The 17,845-nt window shown below is 40.8% G+C and overlaps 1 protein-coding gene across 1 annotated transcript in view; it reads right to left on the bottom strand.

The window, feature by feature from the left end:
* The window catches only part of clip1b (CAP-GLY domain containing linker protein 1b), a 70,032-nt gene that overhangs the window by 35,570 nt on the left and 16,617 nt on the right, over positions 1-17,845 (bottom strand). The window contains exons 10-13 of the mRNA XM_079256433.1: positions 16,816-16,977; positions 16,554-16,649; positions 13,743-13,800; positions 13,566-13,663 (exon numbers count right to left, since the gene is read on the bottom strand). Of these exons, the coding sequence (XP_079112559.1) occupies positions 13,566-13,663; positions 13,743-13,800; positions 16,554-16,649; positions 16,816-16,977 (414 nt within the window). The remainder of the gene's footprint in view (positions 1-13,565; positions 13,664-13,742; positions 13,801-16,553; positions 16,650-16,815; positions 16,978-17,845) is intronic.

The following is a 17,845-nucleotide window of genomic DNA, read 5'->3' as shown; positions in this document are numbered from 1 at the left end:
ACTAGTTCTTAGGATTACTTTACCTGGTCCCAGGATTACTTTACTAGTCCTTAGGATTACTTTACCTGGTCCCAGGATTACTTTATTAGTTCTTAGGATTACTTTACCTGGTCCCAGGATTACTTTACTAGTCCTTAGGATTACTTTACCTGCTCCTAGGGATTACTTTACTAGTTCTTAGGATTACTTTACCTGGTCCCAGGATTACTTTACTAGTTCTTAGGATTACTTTACCTGCTCCTAGGATTACTTTACTAGTTTTTAGGATTACTTTACCTGGTCCCAGGATTACTTTACTAGTCCTGAGGATTACTTTACCTGGTCCCAGGATTACTTTACTAGTTCTTAGGATTACTTTACCTGGTCCCAGGATTACTTTACTAGTCCTTAGGATTACTTTACCTGATCCTAGGGATTACTTTACTAGTTCTTAGGATTACTTTACCTGGTCCTAGGATTACTTTACTAGTTCTTAGGATTACTTTACCTGTTCCCAGGATTACTTTACTAGTCTTTAGGATTACTTTACCTGGTCCCAGGATTACTTTACTAGTTCTTAGGATTACTTTACCTGGTCCCAGGATTACTTTACTAGTCCTTAGGATTACTTGACCTGCTCCTAGGGATTACTTTACTAGTTCTTAGGATTACTTTACCTGGTCCCAGGATTACTTTACTAGTCCTTAGGATTACTCTACCTGGTCCCAGGATTACTTTACTAGTCCTAAGGATTACTTTACCTGGTCCCAGGATTACTTTACTAGTCCTTAGGATTACTTTACCTGGTCCCAGGATTACTTTACTAGTCCTTAGGATTACTTTACCTGGTCCCAGGATTACTTTACTAGTCATTAGGATTACTTTAACTGGTCCCAGGATTACTTTACTAGTTCTTAGGATTACTTTACCTGGTCCCAGGATTACTTTACTAGTTCTTAGGATTTCTTTACCTGGTCCCAGGATTACTTTACTAGTCCTAAGGATTACTTTACCTGGTCCCAGGATTACTTTACTAGTCCTTAGGATTACTTTACCTGGTCCCAGGATTACTTTACTAGTCCTTAGGATTACTTTACCTGGTCCCAGGATTACTTTACTAGTCTTTAGGATTACTTTACCTGGTCCCAGGATTACTTTACTAGTCCTTAGGATTACTTTACCTGGTCCTAGGATTACTTTACTAGTTTTTAGGATTACTTTACCTGGTCCCAGGATTACTTTACTAGTCCTTAGGATTACTTTACCTGGTCCCAGGATTACTTTACTAGTCTTTAGGATTACTTTACCTGGTCCCAGGATTACTTTACTAGTCCTAAGGATTACTTGACCAGGTCCCAGGATTACTTTACTAGTCCTTAGGATTACTTTACCTGGTCCCAGGATTACTTTACTAGTTCTTAGGATTACTTTACCTGGTCCCAGGATTACTTTACTAGTCCTTAGGATTACTTTACCTGGTCCCAGGATTAGTTTACTAGTCCTGAGGATTACTTTACCTGGTCCCAGGATTACTTTATTAGTTCTTAGGATTACTTTACCTGGTCCCAGGATTACTTTACTAGTCCTTAGGATTACTTTACCTGGTCCTAGGATTACTTTACTAGTTTTTAGGATTACTTTACCTGGTCCCAGGATCACTTTACTAGTCCTGAGGATTACTTTACCTGGTCCCAGGATTACTTTACTAGTTCTTAGGATTACTTTACCTGGTCCCAGGATTACTTTACTAGTCCTTAGGATTACTTTACCTGATCCTAGGGATTACTTTACTAGTTCTTATGATTACTTTACCTGGTCCTAGGATTACTTTACTAGTTCTTAGGATTACTTTACCTGGTCCCAGGATTACTTTACTAGTCTTTAGGATTACTTTACCTGGTCCCAGGATTACTTTACTAGTCCTAAGGATTACTTTACCAGGTCCCAGGATTACTTTACTAGTCCTTAGGATTACTTTACCTGGTCCCAGGATTACTTTACTAGTTCTTAGGATTACTTTACCTGGTCCCAGGATTACTTTATTAGTTCTTAGGATTACTTTACCTGGTCCCAGGATTACTTTACTAGTCCTTAGGATTACTTTACCTGCTCCTAGGGATTACTTTACTAGTTCTTAGGATTACTTTACCTGGTCCCAGGATTACTTTACTAGTTCTTAGGATTACTTTACCTGCTCCTAGGTTTACTTTACTAGTTTTTAGGATTACTTTACCTGGTCCCAGGATTACTTTACTAGTCCTGAGGATTACTTTACCTGGTCCCAGGATTACTTTACTAGTCCTTAGGATTACTTTACCTGCTCCCAGGATTACTTCACTAGTCCTTAGGATCACTTTACCTGGTCCCAGGATTACTTTACTAGTTCTTAGGATTACTTTACCTGCTCCTAGGATTACTTTACTAGTCCTTAGGATTACTTTACCTGCTCCCAGGATTACTTTACTAGTCTTTAGGATTACTTTACCTGGTCCCAGGATTACTTTACTAATCCTTAGGATTACTTAACCTGGTCCAAGGATTACTTTACTAGTCATTAGGATGACTTTACCTGGTCCCAGGATTACTTCACTAGTTCTTAGGATTACCTGGTCCTAGGATTACTTTACTAGTTCTTAGGATTACTTTACCTGCTCCTAGGATTACTTTACTAGTCCTTAGGACTACTTTACCTGCTCCCAGGATTACTTTACTAGTCCTTAGGATTACTTTACCTGCTCCTAGGATTACTTTACTAGTCCTTAGGATTACTTTACCTGCTCCCAGGATGACTTTACTAGTTCTTAGGATTACTTTACCTGCTCCTATGATTAGTTTACTAGTCCTAAGGATTACTTTACCTGGTCCCAGGATTACTTTACTAGTCCTTAGGATTACTTTACCTGGTCCCAGGATTACTTTACTAGTCCTTAGGATTACTTTATTCACTTGTAGGATTACTTTACTCAATCCTAGGATTACTTTACCTGTTCTTAAGGTTTCTTGTTTTTTCTTGCTTCTAGGATTACTTTACTTGGTCCCAGGATTACTTTACTAGTCTTTAGGATTACTTTACCTGCTCCCAGGATGACTTTACTAGTCCTTAGGATTACTTTACCTGCTCCCAGGATTACTTCACTAGTCCTTAGGATTACTTTACCTGCTCCCAGGATTACTTTACTAGTCCTTAGGATTACTTTACCTGCTCCCAGGATTACTTTACTAGTCCTTAGGATTACTTTACCTGCTCCCAGGATGACTTTACTAGTTCTTAGGATTACTTTACCTGCTCCTATGATTAGTTTACTAGTCCTAAGGATTACTTTACCTGGTCCCAGGATTACTTTACTAGTCTTTAGGATTACTTTACCTGGTCCCAGGATTACTTTACTAGTCCTTAGGATTACTTTATTCACTTGTAGGATTACTTTACTCAATCCTAGGATTACTTTACCTGTTCTTAAGGTTTCTTGTTTTTTCTTGCTTCTAGGATTACTTTACCTGGTCCCAGGATTACTTTACTAGTCTTTAGGATTACTTTACCTGCTCCCAGGATTACTTCACTAGTCCTTAGGATTACTTTACCTGGTCCCAGGATTACTTTACTAGTCCTTAGGATTACTTTATTCACTTGTAGGATTACTTTACTCAATCCTAGGATTACTTTACCTGTTCTTAAGGTTTCTTGTTTTTTCTTGCTTCTAGGATTACTTTACCTGGTCCCAGGATTACTTTACTAGTCTTTAGGATTACTTTACCTGCTCCCAGGATGACTTTACTAGTCCTTAGGATTACTTTACCTGCTCCCAGGATTACTTCACTAGTCCTTAGGATTACTTTACCTGGTCCCAGGATTACTTTACTAGTCCTTAGGATTACTTTACCTGCTCCTAGGATTACTTTACTAGTCCTTAGGATTACTTTACCTGCTCCCAGGATGACTTTACTAGTTCTTAGGATTACTTTACCTGCTCCTATGATTAGTTTACTAGTCCTAAGGATTACTTTACCTGGTCCCAGGATTACTTTACTAGTCCTTAGGATTACTTTACCTGGTCCCAGGATTACTTTACTAGTCCTTAGGATAACTTTATTCCCCTGTAGGATTACTTTACTCAATCCTAGGATTACTTTACCTGTTCTTAAGGTTTCTTGTTTTTTCTTGCTTCTAGGATTACTTTACCTGGTCCCAGGATTACTTTACTAGTCTTTAGGATTACTTTACCTGCTCCCAGGATTACTTCACTAGTCCTTAGGATTACTTTACCTGGTCCCAGGATTACTTTACTAGTTCTTAGGATTACTTTACCTGCTCCCAGGATTACTTTACTAGTCCTTAGGATTACTTTACTAGTTCTTAGGATTACTTTACCTGCTCCTAGGATTACTTTACTAGTCCTTAGGATTACTTTCCCTGCTTCCAGGATTACTTCACGAGTCCTTAGGATTACTTTACCTGCTCCCAGGATTACTTCACTAGTCCTTAGGATTACTTTACCTGGTCCCAGGATTACTTTACTAGTTCTTAGGATTACTTTACCTGCTCCCAGGATTACTTTACTAGTCCTTAGGATTACTTTACTAGTTCTTAGGATTACTTTCCCTGGTCCCAGGATTACTTTACTAGTTCTTAGGATTACTTTACCTGCTCCTAGGATTACTTTACTAGTCCTTAGGATTACTTTACCTGCTCCCAGGATTACTTTACTAGTCCTTAGGATTACTTTACCTGGTCCCAGGATTACTTTACTAGTCCTTAGGATTACTTTACCTGCTCCTAGGATTACTTTACTAGTTCTTAGGATTACTTTACCTGGTCCTAGGATTACTTTACTAGTCCTTAGGATTACTTTATTCACTTGTAGGATTACTTTACTCAATCCTAGGCTTACTTTACCTGTTCTTAAGGTTTCTTGTTTTTTCTTGCTTCTAGGATTACTTTACCTGGTCCCAGGATTACTTTACTAGTCCTTGGGATTACTTTACCTGCTCCCAGGATTACTTTACTAGTCCTTGGGATTACTTTACCTGGTCCCAGGATTACTTTACTAGTTCTTAGGATGACTTTACCTGGTCCCAGGATTACTTTACTAGTCCTTAGGATTACTTTACCTGGTCCCAGGATTACTTTACTAGTCCTTAGGATTACTTTACCTGGTCCCAGGATTACTTTACTAGTCCTTAGGATTACTTTACCTGGTCCTAGGATTACTTTACTAGTTTTTAGGATTACTTTACCTGGTCCCAGGATTACTTTACTAGTTCTTAGGATTACTTTACCTGGTCCCAGGATGACTTTACTAGTCCTTAGGATTACTTTACCTGCTCCCAGGATTACTTTACTAGTCATTAGGATTACTTTACTTGCTCCTAGGATTACTTTACTAGTCCTTAGGATTACTTTACCTGGTCCCAGGATTACTTTACTAGTCCTTAGGATTACTTTACCTGCTCCTAGGATTACTTTACTAGTTCTTAGGATTACTTTACCTGGTCCCAGGATTACTTTACTAGTCCTAGGATTACTTTACCTGCTCCTAGGATTACTTTACTAGTTCTTAGGATTACTTTACCTGGTCCCAGGATTACTTTACTAGTCCTTAGGATTACTTTACCTGCTCCCAGGATTACTTTACTAGTCCTTAGGATTACTTTACCTGCTCCCAGGATTACTTTACTAGTTCTTAGGATTACTTTACCTGCTCCCAGGATTACTTTACTAGTCCTTAGGATTACTTTACCTGCTCCTAGGATTAGTTTACTAGTCCTAAGGATTACTTTACCTGGTCCCAGGATTACTTTACTAGTCCTTAGGATTACTTTACCTGGTCCCAGGATTACTTTACTAGTCCTTAGGATTACTTTATTCACTTGTAGGATTACTTTACTCAATCCTAGGATTACTTTACCTGTTCTTAAGGTTTCTTGTTTTTTCTTGCTTCTAGGATTACTTTACCTGGTCCCAGGATTACTTTACTAGTCTTTAGGATTACTTTACCTGCTCCCAGGATTACTTCACTAGTCCTTAGCATTACTTTACCTGGTGCCAGGATTACTTTACCTGGTCCCAGGATTACTTTACTAGTTCTTAGGATTACTTTACCTGCTCCCAGGATTACTTTACTAGTCCTTAGGATTACTTTACTAGTTCTTAGGATTACTTTACCTGCTCCCAGGATTACTTTACTAGTCCTTAGGATTACTTTCCCTGCTCCCAGGATTACTTCACTAGTCCTTAGGATTACTTTACCTGCTCCCAGGATTACTTCACTAGTCCTTAGGATTACTTTACCTGGTCCCAGGATTACTTTACTAGTTCTTAGGATTACTTTACCTGCTCCCAGGATTACTTTACCAGTCCTTAGGATTACTTTACTAGTTCTTAGGATTACTTTCCCTGGTCCCAGGATTACTTTACTAGTTCTTAGGATTACTTTACCTGCTCCTAGGATTACTTTACTAGTCCTTAGGATTACTTTACCTGGTCCCAGGATTACTTTACTAGTCCTTAGGATTACTTTACCTGCTCCTAGGATTACTTTACTAGTTCTTAGGATTACTTTACCTGGTCCTAGGATTACTTTACTAGTCCTTAGGATTACTTTACCTGCTCCCAGGATTACTTTACTAGTCCTTAGGATTACTTTACCTGGTCCCAGGATTACTTTACTAGTCCTTAGGATTACTTTACCTGCTCCTAGGATTACTTTACTAGTTCTTAGGATTACTTTACCTGGTCCTAGGATTACTTTACTAGTCCTTAGGATTACTTTATTCACTTGTAGGATTACTTTACTCAATCCTAGGCTTACTTTACCTGTTCTTAAGGTTTCTTGTTTTTTCTTGCTTCTAGGATTACTTTACCTGGTCCCAGGATTACTTTACTAGTCCTTGGGATTACTTTACCTGCTCCCAGGATTACTTTACTAGTCCTTGGGATTACTTTACCTGGTCCCAGGATTACTTTACTAGTTCTTAGGATGACTTTACCTGGTCCCAGGATTACTTTACTAGTCCTTAGGATTACTTTACCTGGTCCCAGGATTACTTTACTAGTCCTTAGGATTACTTTACCTGGTCCCAGGATTACTTTACTAGTCCTTAGGATTACTTTACCTGGCCCTAGGATTACTTTACTAGTTTTTAGGATTACTTTACCTGGTCCCAGGATTACTTTACTAGTTCTTAGGATTACTTTACCTGGTCCCAGGATGACTTTACTAGTCCTTAGGATTACTTTACCTGCTCCCAGGATTACTTTACTAGTCATTAGGATTACTTTACTTGCTCCTAGGATTACTTTACTAGTCCTTAGGATTACTTTACCTGGTCCCAGGATTACTTTACTAGTCCTTAGGATTACTTTACCTGCTCCTAGGATTACTTTACTAGTTCTTAGGATTACTTTACCTGGTCCCAGGATTACTTTACTAGTCCTAGGATTACTTTACCTGCTCCTAGGATTACTTTACTAGTTCTTAGGATTACTTTACCTGGTCCCAGGATTACTTTACTAGTCCTTAGGATTACTTTACCTGCTCCCAGGATTACTTTACTAGTCCTTAGGATTACTTTACCTGCTCCTAGGATTACTTTACTAGTTCTTAGGATTACTTTACCTGCTCCCAGGATTACTTTACTAGTCCTTAGGATTACTTTACCTGCTCCTAGGATTAGTTTACTAGTCCTAAGGATTACTTTACCTGGTCCCAGGATTACTTTACTAGTCCTTAGGATTACTTTACCTGGTCCCAGGATTACTTTACTAGTCCTTAGGATTACTTTATTCACTTGTAGGATTACTTTACTCAATCCTAGGATTACTTTACCTGTTCTTAAGGTTTCTTGTTTTTTCTTGCTTCTAGGATTACTTTACCTGGTCCCAGGATTACTTTACTAGTCTTTAGGATTACTTTACCTGCTCCCAGGATTACTTCACTAGTCCTTAGCATTACTTTACCTGGTGCCAGGATTACTTTACCTGGTCCCAGGATTACTTTACTAGTTCTTAGGATTACTTTACCTGCTCCCAGGATTACTTTACTAGTCCTTAGGATTACTTTACTAGTTCTTAGGATTACTTTACCTGCTCCCAGGATTACTTTACTAGTCCTTAGGATTACTTTCCCTGCTCCCAGGATTACTTCACTAGTCCTTAGGATTACTTTACCTGCTCCCAGGATTACTTCACTAGTCCTTAGGATTACTTTACCTGGTCCCAGGATTACTTTACTAGTTCTTAGGATTACTTTACCTGCTCCCAGGATTACTTTACTAGTCCTTAGGATTACTTTACTAGTTCTTAGGATTACTTTCCCTGGTCCCAGGATTACTTTACTAGTTCTTAGGATTACTTTACCTGCTCCTAGGATTACTTTACTAGTCCTTAGGATTACTTTACCTGGTCCCAGGATTACTTTACTAGTCCTTAGGATTACTTTACCTGCTCCTAGGATTACTTTACTAGTTCTTAGGATTACTTTACCTGGTCCTAGGATTACTTTACTAGTCCTTAGGATTACTTTACCTGCTCCCAGGATTACTTTACTAGTCCTTAGGATTACTTTACCTGGTCCCAGGATTACTTTACTAGTCCTTAGGATTACTTTACCTGCTCCTAGGATTACTTTACTAGTTCTTAGGATTACTTTACCTGGTCCTAGGATTACTTTACTAGTCCTTAGGATTACTTTATTCACTTGTAGGATTACTTTACTCAATCCTAGGCTTACTTTACCTGTTCTTAAGGTTTCTTGTTTTTTCTTGCTTCTAGGATTACTTTACCTGGTCCCAGGATTACTTTACTAGTCCTTGGGATTACTTTACCTGCTCCCAGGATTACTTTACTAGTCCTTGGGATTACTTTACCTGGTCCCAGGATTACTTTACTAGTTCTTAGGATGACTTTACCTGGTCCCAGGATTACTTTACTAGTCCTTAGGATTACTTTACCTGGTCCCAGGATTACTTTACTAGTCCTTAGGATTACTTTACCTGGTCCCAGGATTACTTTACTAGTCCTTAGGATTACTTTACCTGGTCCTAGGATTACTTTACTAGTTTTTAGGATTACTTTACCTGGTCCCAGGATTACTTTACTAGTTCTTAGGATTACTTTACCTGGTCCCAGGATGACTTTACTAGTCCTTAGGATTACTTTACCTGCTCCCAGGATTACTTTACTAGTCATTAGGATTACTTTACTTGCTCCTAGGATTACTTTACTAGTCCTTAGGATTACTTTACCTGGTCCCAGGATTACTTTACTAGTCCTTAGGATTACTTTACCTGCTCCTAGGATTACTTTACTAGTTCTTAGGATTACTTTACCTGGTCCCAGGATTACTTTACTAGTCCTAGGATTACTTTACCTGCTCCTAGGATTACTTTACTAGTTCTTAGGATTACTTTACCTGGTCCCAGGATTACTTTACTAGTCCTTAGGATTACTTTACCTGCTCCCAGGATTACTTTACTAGTCCTTAGGATTACTTTACCTGCTCCTAGGATTACTTTACTAGTTCTTAGGATTACTTTACCTGCTCCCAGGATTACTTTACTAGTCCTTAGGATTACTTTACCTGCTCCTAGGATTAGTTTACTAGTCCTAAGGATTACTTTACCTGGTCCCAGGATTACTTTACTAGTCCTTAGGATTACTTTACCTGGTCCCAGGATTACTTTACTAGTCCTTAGGATTACTTTATTCACTTGTAGGATTACTTTACTCAATCCTAGGATTACTTTACCTGTTCTTAAGGTTTCTTGTTTTTTCTTGCTTCTAGGATTACTTTACCTGGTCCCAGGATTACTTTACTAGTCTTTAGGATTACTTTACCTGCTCCCAGGATTACTTCACTAGTCCTTAGCATTACTTTACCTGGTGCCAGGATTACTTTACCTGGTCCCAGGATTACTTTACTAGTTCTTAGGATTACTTTACCTGCTCCCAGGATTACTTTACTAGTCCTTAGGATTACTTTACTAGTTCTTAGGATTACTTTACCTGCTCCCAGGATTACTTTACTAGTCCTTAGGATTACTTTCCCTGCTCCCAGGATTACTTCACTAGTCCTTAGGATTACTTTACCTGCTCCCAGGATTACTTCACTAGTCCTTAGGATTACTTTACCTGGTCCCAGGATTACTTTACTAGTTCTTAGGATTACTTTACCTGCTCCCAGGATTACTTTACTAGTCCTTAGGATTACTTTACTAGTTCTTAGGATTACTTTCCCTGGTCCCAGGATTACTTTACTAGTTCTTAGGATTACTTTACCTGCTCCTAGGATTACTTTACTAGTCCTTAGGATTACTTTACCTGGTCCCAGGATTACTTTACTAGTCCTTAGGATTACTTTACCTGCTCCTAGGATTACTTTACTAGTTCTTAGGATTACTTTACCTGGTCCTAGGATTACTTTACTAGTCCTTAGGATTACTTTATTCACTTGTAGGATTACTTTACTCAATCCTAGGCTTACTTTACCTGTTCTTAAGGTTTCTTGTTTTTTCTTGCTTCTAGGATTACTTTACCTGGTCCCAGGATTACTTTACTAGTTCTTAGGATTACTTTACCTGCTCCCAGGATTACTTTACTAGTCCTTAGGATTACTTTACTAGTTCTTAGGATTACTTTACCTGCTCCTAGGATTACTTTACTAGTCCTTAGGATTACTTTCCCTGCTCCCAGGATTACTTCACTAGTCCTTAGGATTACTTTACCTGCTCCCAGGATTACTTCACTAGTCCTTAGGATTACTTTACCTGGTCCCAGGATTACTTTACTAGTTCTTAGGATTACTTTACCTGCTCCCAGGATTACTTTACTAGTCCTTAGGATTACTTTACTAGTTCTTAGGATTACTTTCCCTGGTCCCAGGATTACTTTACTAGTTCTTAGGATTACTTTACCTGCTCCTAGGATTACTTTACTAGTCCTTAGGATTACTTTACCTGGTCCCAGGATTACTTTACTAGTCCTTAGGATTACTTTACCTGCTCCTAGGATTACTTTACTAGTTCTTAGGATTACTTTACCTGGTCCTAGGATTACTTTACTAGTCCTTAGGATTACTTTCCCTGCTCCCAGGATTACTTCACTAGTTCTTAGGATTACTTTACCTGCTCCCAGGATTACTTCACTAGTCCTTAGGATTACTTTACCTGGTCCCAGGATTACTTTACTAGTTCTTAGGATTACTTTACCTGGTCCCAGGATTACTTTACTAGTCCTTAGGATTACTTTACTAGTTCTTAGGATTACTTTCCCTGGTCCCAGGATTACTTTACTAGTTCTTAGGATTACTTTACCTGCTCCTAGGATTACTTTACTAGTCCTTAGGATTACTTTACCTGGTCCCAGGATTACTTTACTAGTCCTTAGGATTACTTTACCTGCTCCTAGGATTACTTTACTAGTTCTTAGGATTACTTTACCTGGTCCTAGGATTACTTTACTAGTCCTTAGGATTACTTTATTCACTTGTAGGATTACTTTACTCAATCCTAGGCTTACTTTACCTGTTCTTAAGGTTTCTTGTTTTTTCTTGCTTCTAGGATTACTTTACCTGGTCCCAGGATTACTTTACTAGTTCTTAGGATGACTTTACCTGGTCCCAGGATTACTTTACTAGTCCTTAGGATTACTTTACCTGGTCCCAGGATTACTTTACTAGTTCTTAGGATTAATTTACCTGGTCCCAGGATTACTTTACTAGTTCTTAGGATTACTTTACCTGGTCCCAGGATTACTTTACTAGTCCTTAGGATTACTTTACCTGGTCCTAGGATTACTTTACTAGTTTTTAGGATTACTTTACCTGGTCCCAGGATTACTTTACTAGTTCTTAGGATTACTTTACCTGCTCCCAGGATGACTTTACTAGTCCTTAGGATTACTTTACCTGCTCCCAGGATTACTTTACTAGTCATTAGGATTACTTTACCTACTCCTAGGATTACTTTACTAGTCCTTAGGATTACTTTACCTGGTCCCAGGATTACTTTACTAGTCCTTAGGATTACTTTACCTGCTCCTAGGATTACTTTACTAGTTCTTAGGATTACTTTACCTGCTCCTAGGATTACTTTACTAGTTCTTAGGATTACTTTACCTGGTCCCAGGATTACTTTACTAGTCCTAGGATTACTTTACCTGCTCCTAGGATTACTTTACTAGTTCTTAGGATTACTTTACCTGGTCCCAGGATTACTTTACTAGTCCTTAGGATTACTTTACCTGCTCCCAGGATTACTTTACTAGTCCTTAGGATTACTTTACCTGCTCCTAGGATTACTTTACTAGTTCTTAGGATTACTTTACCTGCTCCCAGGATTACTTTACTAGTCCTTAGGATTACTTTACCTGCTCCTAGGATTACTTTACTAGTTCTTAGGATTACTTTACCTGGTCCCAGGATTACTTTACTAGTCCTTAGGATTACTTTACCTGCTCCCAGGATGACTTTACTAGTCCTTAGGATTACTTTACCTGCTCCTAGGATTACTTTACTAGTTCTTAGGATTACTTTACCTGCTCCCAGGATTACTTTACTAGTCCTTAGGATTACTTTACCTGCTCCTAGGATTACTTTACTAGTTCTTAGGATTACTTTACCTGGTCCCAGGATTACTTTACTAGTCCTTAGGATTACTTTACCTGCTCCCAGGATTACTTTACTAGTCCTTAGGATTACTTTACCTGCTCCTAGGATTACTTTACTAGTTCTTAGGATTACTTTACCTGCTCCCAGGATTACTTTACTAGTCCTTAGGATTACTTTACCTGCTCCTAGGATTACTTTACTAGTTTTTAGGATTACTTTACCTGGTCCCAGGATTACTTTACTAGTCCTTAGGATTACTTTACCTGCTCCTAGGATTACTTTACTAGTTCTTAGGATTACTTTACCTGGTCCCAGGATTACTTTACTCGCTCCTCGATGAGTTGAGTTGTTCTCTTACGGCTGTACTGAAAACGTTTATATTTGCTACGTTTCAGGTAACTGACACGTCACACAGACGTTGATTCAGACACTCCTCTACTGATCTCAGATTTCTTTTGAGACGTGATCTAACACACATAATTCTTGTAGTTTTGCAGGTAACCTATTTCCGGTTTAACCATTTTAGACAGGCGGCAGGAAAAACTGAATTTATGAAGAAGAGATTAAACAAAAACAGATTCTTCTTCAAAACTGAAACATTCTGTATTTTTAACTCCAAGGCTATTCGAAAGTCTTATAAAAAAGAAACCAGTTTCTGAACTGCTTAGTCTGATTAAGGGTCGCGAGAAAGCTGGAGCCTATCCCAGCAGGAGACAGGATACACCTTGGACGGGTTGCCGGTCCATCACAGGACATATTCTACATCTGTCTAGTCATTAAAGTTAATCATTGAAGACAATAAGAATTATCTTGTTTGCATCTGAATCGTTTAAAGCTCCAACAAATTAGAAAATAAACCTTCTGTGTCAGGAAGAACCCCTCGAAAAGATCAAATGTGTCATAAAAAGAAAGAAAATGGAGTTATATAGAAAAACTTGAGCAGCAGCAGCAGCTCAGAGATGTTACATCCAGCAGGCTCACCTGCGTCAGCTGGCCTCTCAGATCCTTTTCTCTGCTCTGACTCTCCTCTTTCAGGGTCTGGAAGTCTTTCTTTGAACGTTCCACGCTCTGCTCCAGATCTGACACAAAGCAGCAGAGCCACATCAGCCGACACGCAGAGCTCAGATCAAACAGCGGGACGCCGCCTGATGTGCTTACCCTGCACGCTCTTTGCCGTCTTCCTGCTCTCCTCCTCGGCCATCTCCAGCTTTTGTCTCTGAAACGGACAAACACCGGCTAATCACAAACACAGCAGCATTCTTCTACCTTGAGCTAACCGGAGAACGATGACGGAGTCTAGAAAACATGCAACGTTTGTGGATAAAACCCGTCCTCCTGATGGGGCCACTTTTACAAGAGAAATACAGCCGAACGAGTAACGCTGCAGAGATGAGAGACGACCATGTCGAGCAACCTGTTAGCGGTCTGTACATCAGCATCGAATTATAACTCTTTCAATTACAGAATCAATTTATTGTTTAATCAACAGAAAATCATTTAAAGCTAATTTTCACATCAAACCTGCAACTTTTTCACAGCATTTTGTCTCATGTGTGGTGATGCTAACTGAAGCTAACAGCCGGCTAACATCTCAGACGTGTTACAAGTTAAATACTACAAACAGGTGCAACAGTTTATATGATGCTGCGACTGTTCATGAAACTCTGGATTCTGTGCAACTCTACGCCGAAACCTTGAATGATGAGGTGGAACGGGAGATTCTCATGGTGATGAGGTGGAACGGGAGATTCTCATGGTGATGAAGTGGAACGAGAGATTCTCATGGTGATGTGGTGGAACAGGAGATTCTCATGGTGATGAGGTGGAACGGGAGATTCTCATCATGATGAGGTGGAACGGGAGATTCTCATGGTGATGAGGTGGAACGGGAGATTCTCATGGTGATGTGGTGGAACAGGAGATTCTCATGGTGATGAGGTGGAACGGGAGATTCTCATCATGATGAGGTGGAACGGGAGATTCTCATGGTGATGAGGTGGAACGGGAGATTCTCATGGTGATGAGGTGGAACGGGAGATTCTCATCATGATGAGGTGGAACGGGAGATTCTCATGGTGATGAGGTGGAACGAGAGATTCTCATGGTGATGTGGTGGAACAGGAGATTCTCATGGTGATGAGGTGGAACGGGAGATTCTCATGGTGATGAGGTGGAACGGGAGATTCTCATCATGATGAGGTGGAACGGGAGATTCTCATGGTGATGAAGTGGAATGGGAGATTCTCATGGTGATGAGGTGGAACTGGAGATTCTCATGGTGATGAGGTGGAACGGAAGATTCTCATGGTGATGAGGTGGAACGGGAGATTCTCATGGTGATGAGGTGGAACTGGAGATTCTCATGGTGATGAGGTGGAACGGAAGATTCTCATGGTGATGAGGTGGAACGGGAGATTCTCATCATGATGAGGTGGAACGGGAGATTCTCATGGTGATGAGGTGGAACGGGAGATTCTCATGGTGATGAGGTGGAACGGGAGATTCTCATGGTGATGAGGTGGAACGGGAGATTCTCATGGTGATGAGGTGGAACGGAAGATTCTCATGGTGATGAGGTGGAACGGGAGATTCTCATCATGATGAGGTGGAACGGGAGATTCTCATCATGATGAGGTGGAACGGCAGATTCTCATGGTGATGAGGTGGAACGGCAGATTCTCATGGTGATGAGGTGGAACGGGAGATTCTCATCATGATGAGGTGGAACGGCAGATTCTCATGGTGATGAGGTGGAACGGGAGATTCTCATCATGATGAGGTGGAACGGGAGATTCTCATGGTGATGAGGTGGAACGAGAGATTCTCATGGTGATGTGGTGGAACAGGAGATTCTCATGGTGATGAGGTGGAACGGGAGATTCTCATGGTGATGAGGTGGAACGGGAGATTCTCATCATGATGAGGTGGAACGGGAGATTCTCATGGTGATGAAGTGGAATGGGAGATTCTCATGGTGATGAGGTGGAACTGGAGATTCTCATGGTGATGAGGTGGAACGGAAGATTCTCATGGTGATGAGGTGGAACGGGAGATTCTCATGGTGATGAGGTGGAACTGGAGATTCTCATGGTGATGAGGTGGAACGGAAGATTCTCATGGTGATGAGGTGGAACGGGAGATTCTCATCATGATGAGGTGGAACGGGAGATTCTCATGGTGATGAGGTGGAACGGGAGATTCTCATGGTGATGAGGTGGAACGGGAGATTCTCATGGTGATGAGGTGGAACGGGAGATTCTCATGGTGATGAGGTGGAACGGAAGATTCTCATGGTGATGAGGTGGAACGGGAGATTCTCATCATGATGAGGTGGAACGGGAGATTCTCATCATGATGAGGTGGAACGGCAGATTCTCATGGTGATGAGGTGGAACGGCAGATTCTCATGGTGATGAGGTGGAACGGGAGATTCTCATCATGATGAGGTGGAACGGCAGATTCTCATGGTGATGAGGTGGAACGGCAGATTCTCATGGTGATGAGGTGGAACGGGAGATTCTCATCATGATGAGGTGGAACGGCAGATTCTCATGGTGATGAAGTGGAACGGGAGATTCTCATGGTGAAAGTTTATCAACTCTGTGATGCTTTATGTCAATATGAACCAGTATTTGCGTGAAACGCAACATAGATTCGTACATAGATTCACCTTGTTGAATCTATGTACAGAAGACGGAAAGACAATCCGACCAGGTACAAGAAGTTGGACCTGATAAAGTGGACGGTGTGAGTTATAAATCAGCTCCAACACTTTAAACAGAGATTAAAATGGATGAAACAGTTTTAAGCAGCGATGTTTCCAGCATCAGTTACCATGGTAATACTACCTGGTAAACAGTGAAAAATCTTAAAATCCAGAGATGAACACAAAGTTTTCCTAATAAAACACATAGATGATAACCTGGATTTAAGGTTTCTTGTCGGCGGAGTTTCTTCACTTCGTCTTACCAGGTTGGTTAGCTGCTGCCTCACGGAGCTTTTATCCTCCTGCAGCGACCGGAGCTCTTTCTGTTTGCTCTCCAGGTCCACGCTCAGCTCGCTGATCTGTTGAGCACGCAGAGTGGACACATTTACATCCGAATCACGCTTCATCAGAGCAACATCTGCATGCACTCCAGATGAAAACTCCAGATGATGACATTCACTGTTCTGACATGTAAACTGTGTTATGAGTGGTGCGTCGCTGTGGCCCAGAGGCTGAGAAACAAACCTTCTTCTCCTGAGACTGAACCTGGGCCTTGAGGCTGCCGATCTGCTGCTGCGACAGAGACGCAGCATCCTCCTTCTGCTGGGACGCCCGGAGCCGGAGCTGGAGATCCGCCACCTCCCTCTCCAGTTCCATGATCCTGGAGCGCTCAGACACCGTGGCCACCTGCCGCAAACATGCAGAGAGGCGGCATGAAGGCAAACGGGAGACACCAAGAGGCTCCTCGTACTTTCAAAGTGCAGTTTAAAGCTGACATTACAGGCGGATAAACAGGGAAAACTGTGTCTGAGCAGCTGGGAATGTTCAGTTCAGACGGTTTGTTATATTCCTTCATCTTTTCTGTCACATATTTATTTTTCTTCTCATCTGTTTTTGTTTGTTCAGACAAAAGATTTGCATGTTGAATAAAAATGACAAAGAAACAGGAATGAGAGGAAGACGAGCGGAGGAAGCGTGCAGTGCATCTGGGAAGTGTTCACTTTTTCCACACTTTATGCTTCAGCCTCATTCCTCAATCAAATCATTTCATTTTATCACATAAATTCTGCACACATTTTCCCATACTGACAACCAGAAAAATGTTTTTTTATTTAAATATATTCACCACAGTTTACCAAAAGAGAAAAGCTAGGATGTTTATGTGCAGTACAGATGAACTGTTCACTCTGAACCACGATGAAGCAGCTTCAGCATCAGTTTCAGCCTCAAGTCTTCCTGAACGTGAAGCCACAAGTTCAGCAGAGGATCTTCTGGCAGTTTCACCGTCCCACTTCCCCTCTGTCCCGACCAGTTTCCCCGTTCCCCGCAGCATGATGCTGCCACCACCGTGCCTCACTGCTTTCTGGTGAAATCTCTCACCGACCAGAGGATTCGGTTCCATGTGGTCTGAGAGTCCTCCAGGTACCTTTAGACAGTCTGGGCGGTTTGTGCCACACGGTTGTCCTTCCAGAACAGGGTCTCCAACGCCGTCCCCATCAGCTGGCATCCTGCAGGTACTAGTGTTTCCCTGCTACAACACACTTGATTAAAATAA

This window comes from Telmatherina bonti, assembly GCF_933228915.1.
Source record: "Telmatherina bonti genome assembly, chromosome: 17".
Taxonomy (NCBI): domain Eukaryota; kingdom Metazoa; phylum Chordata; class Actinopteri; order Atheriniformes; family Telmatherinidae; genus Telmatherina; species Telmatherina bonti.
Note: the sequence above shows the minus strand (reverse complement) of the source record. Positions and strands in the feature narration are given on the sequence as shown.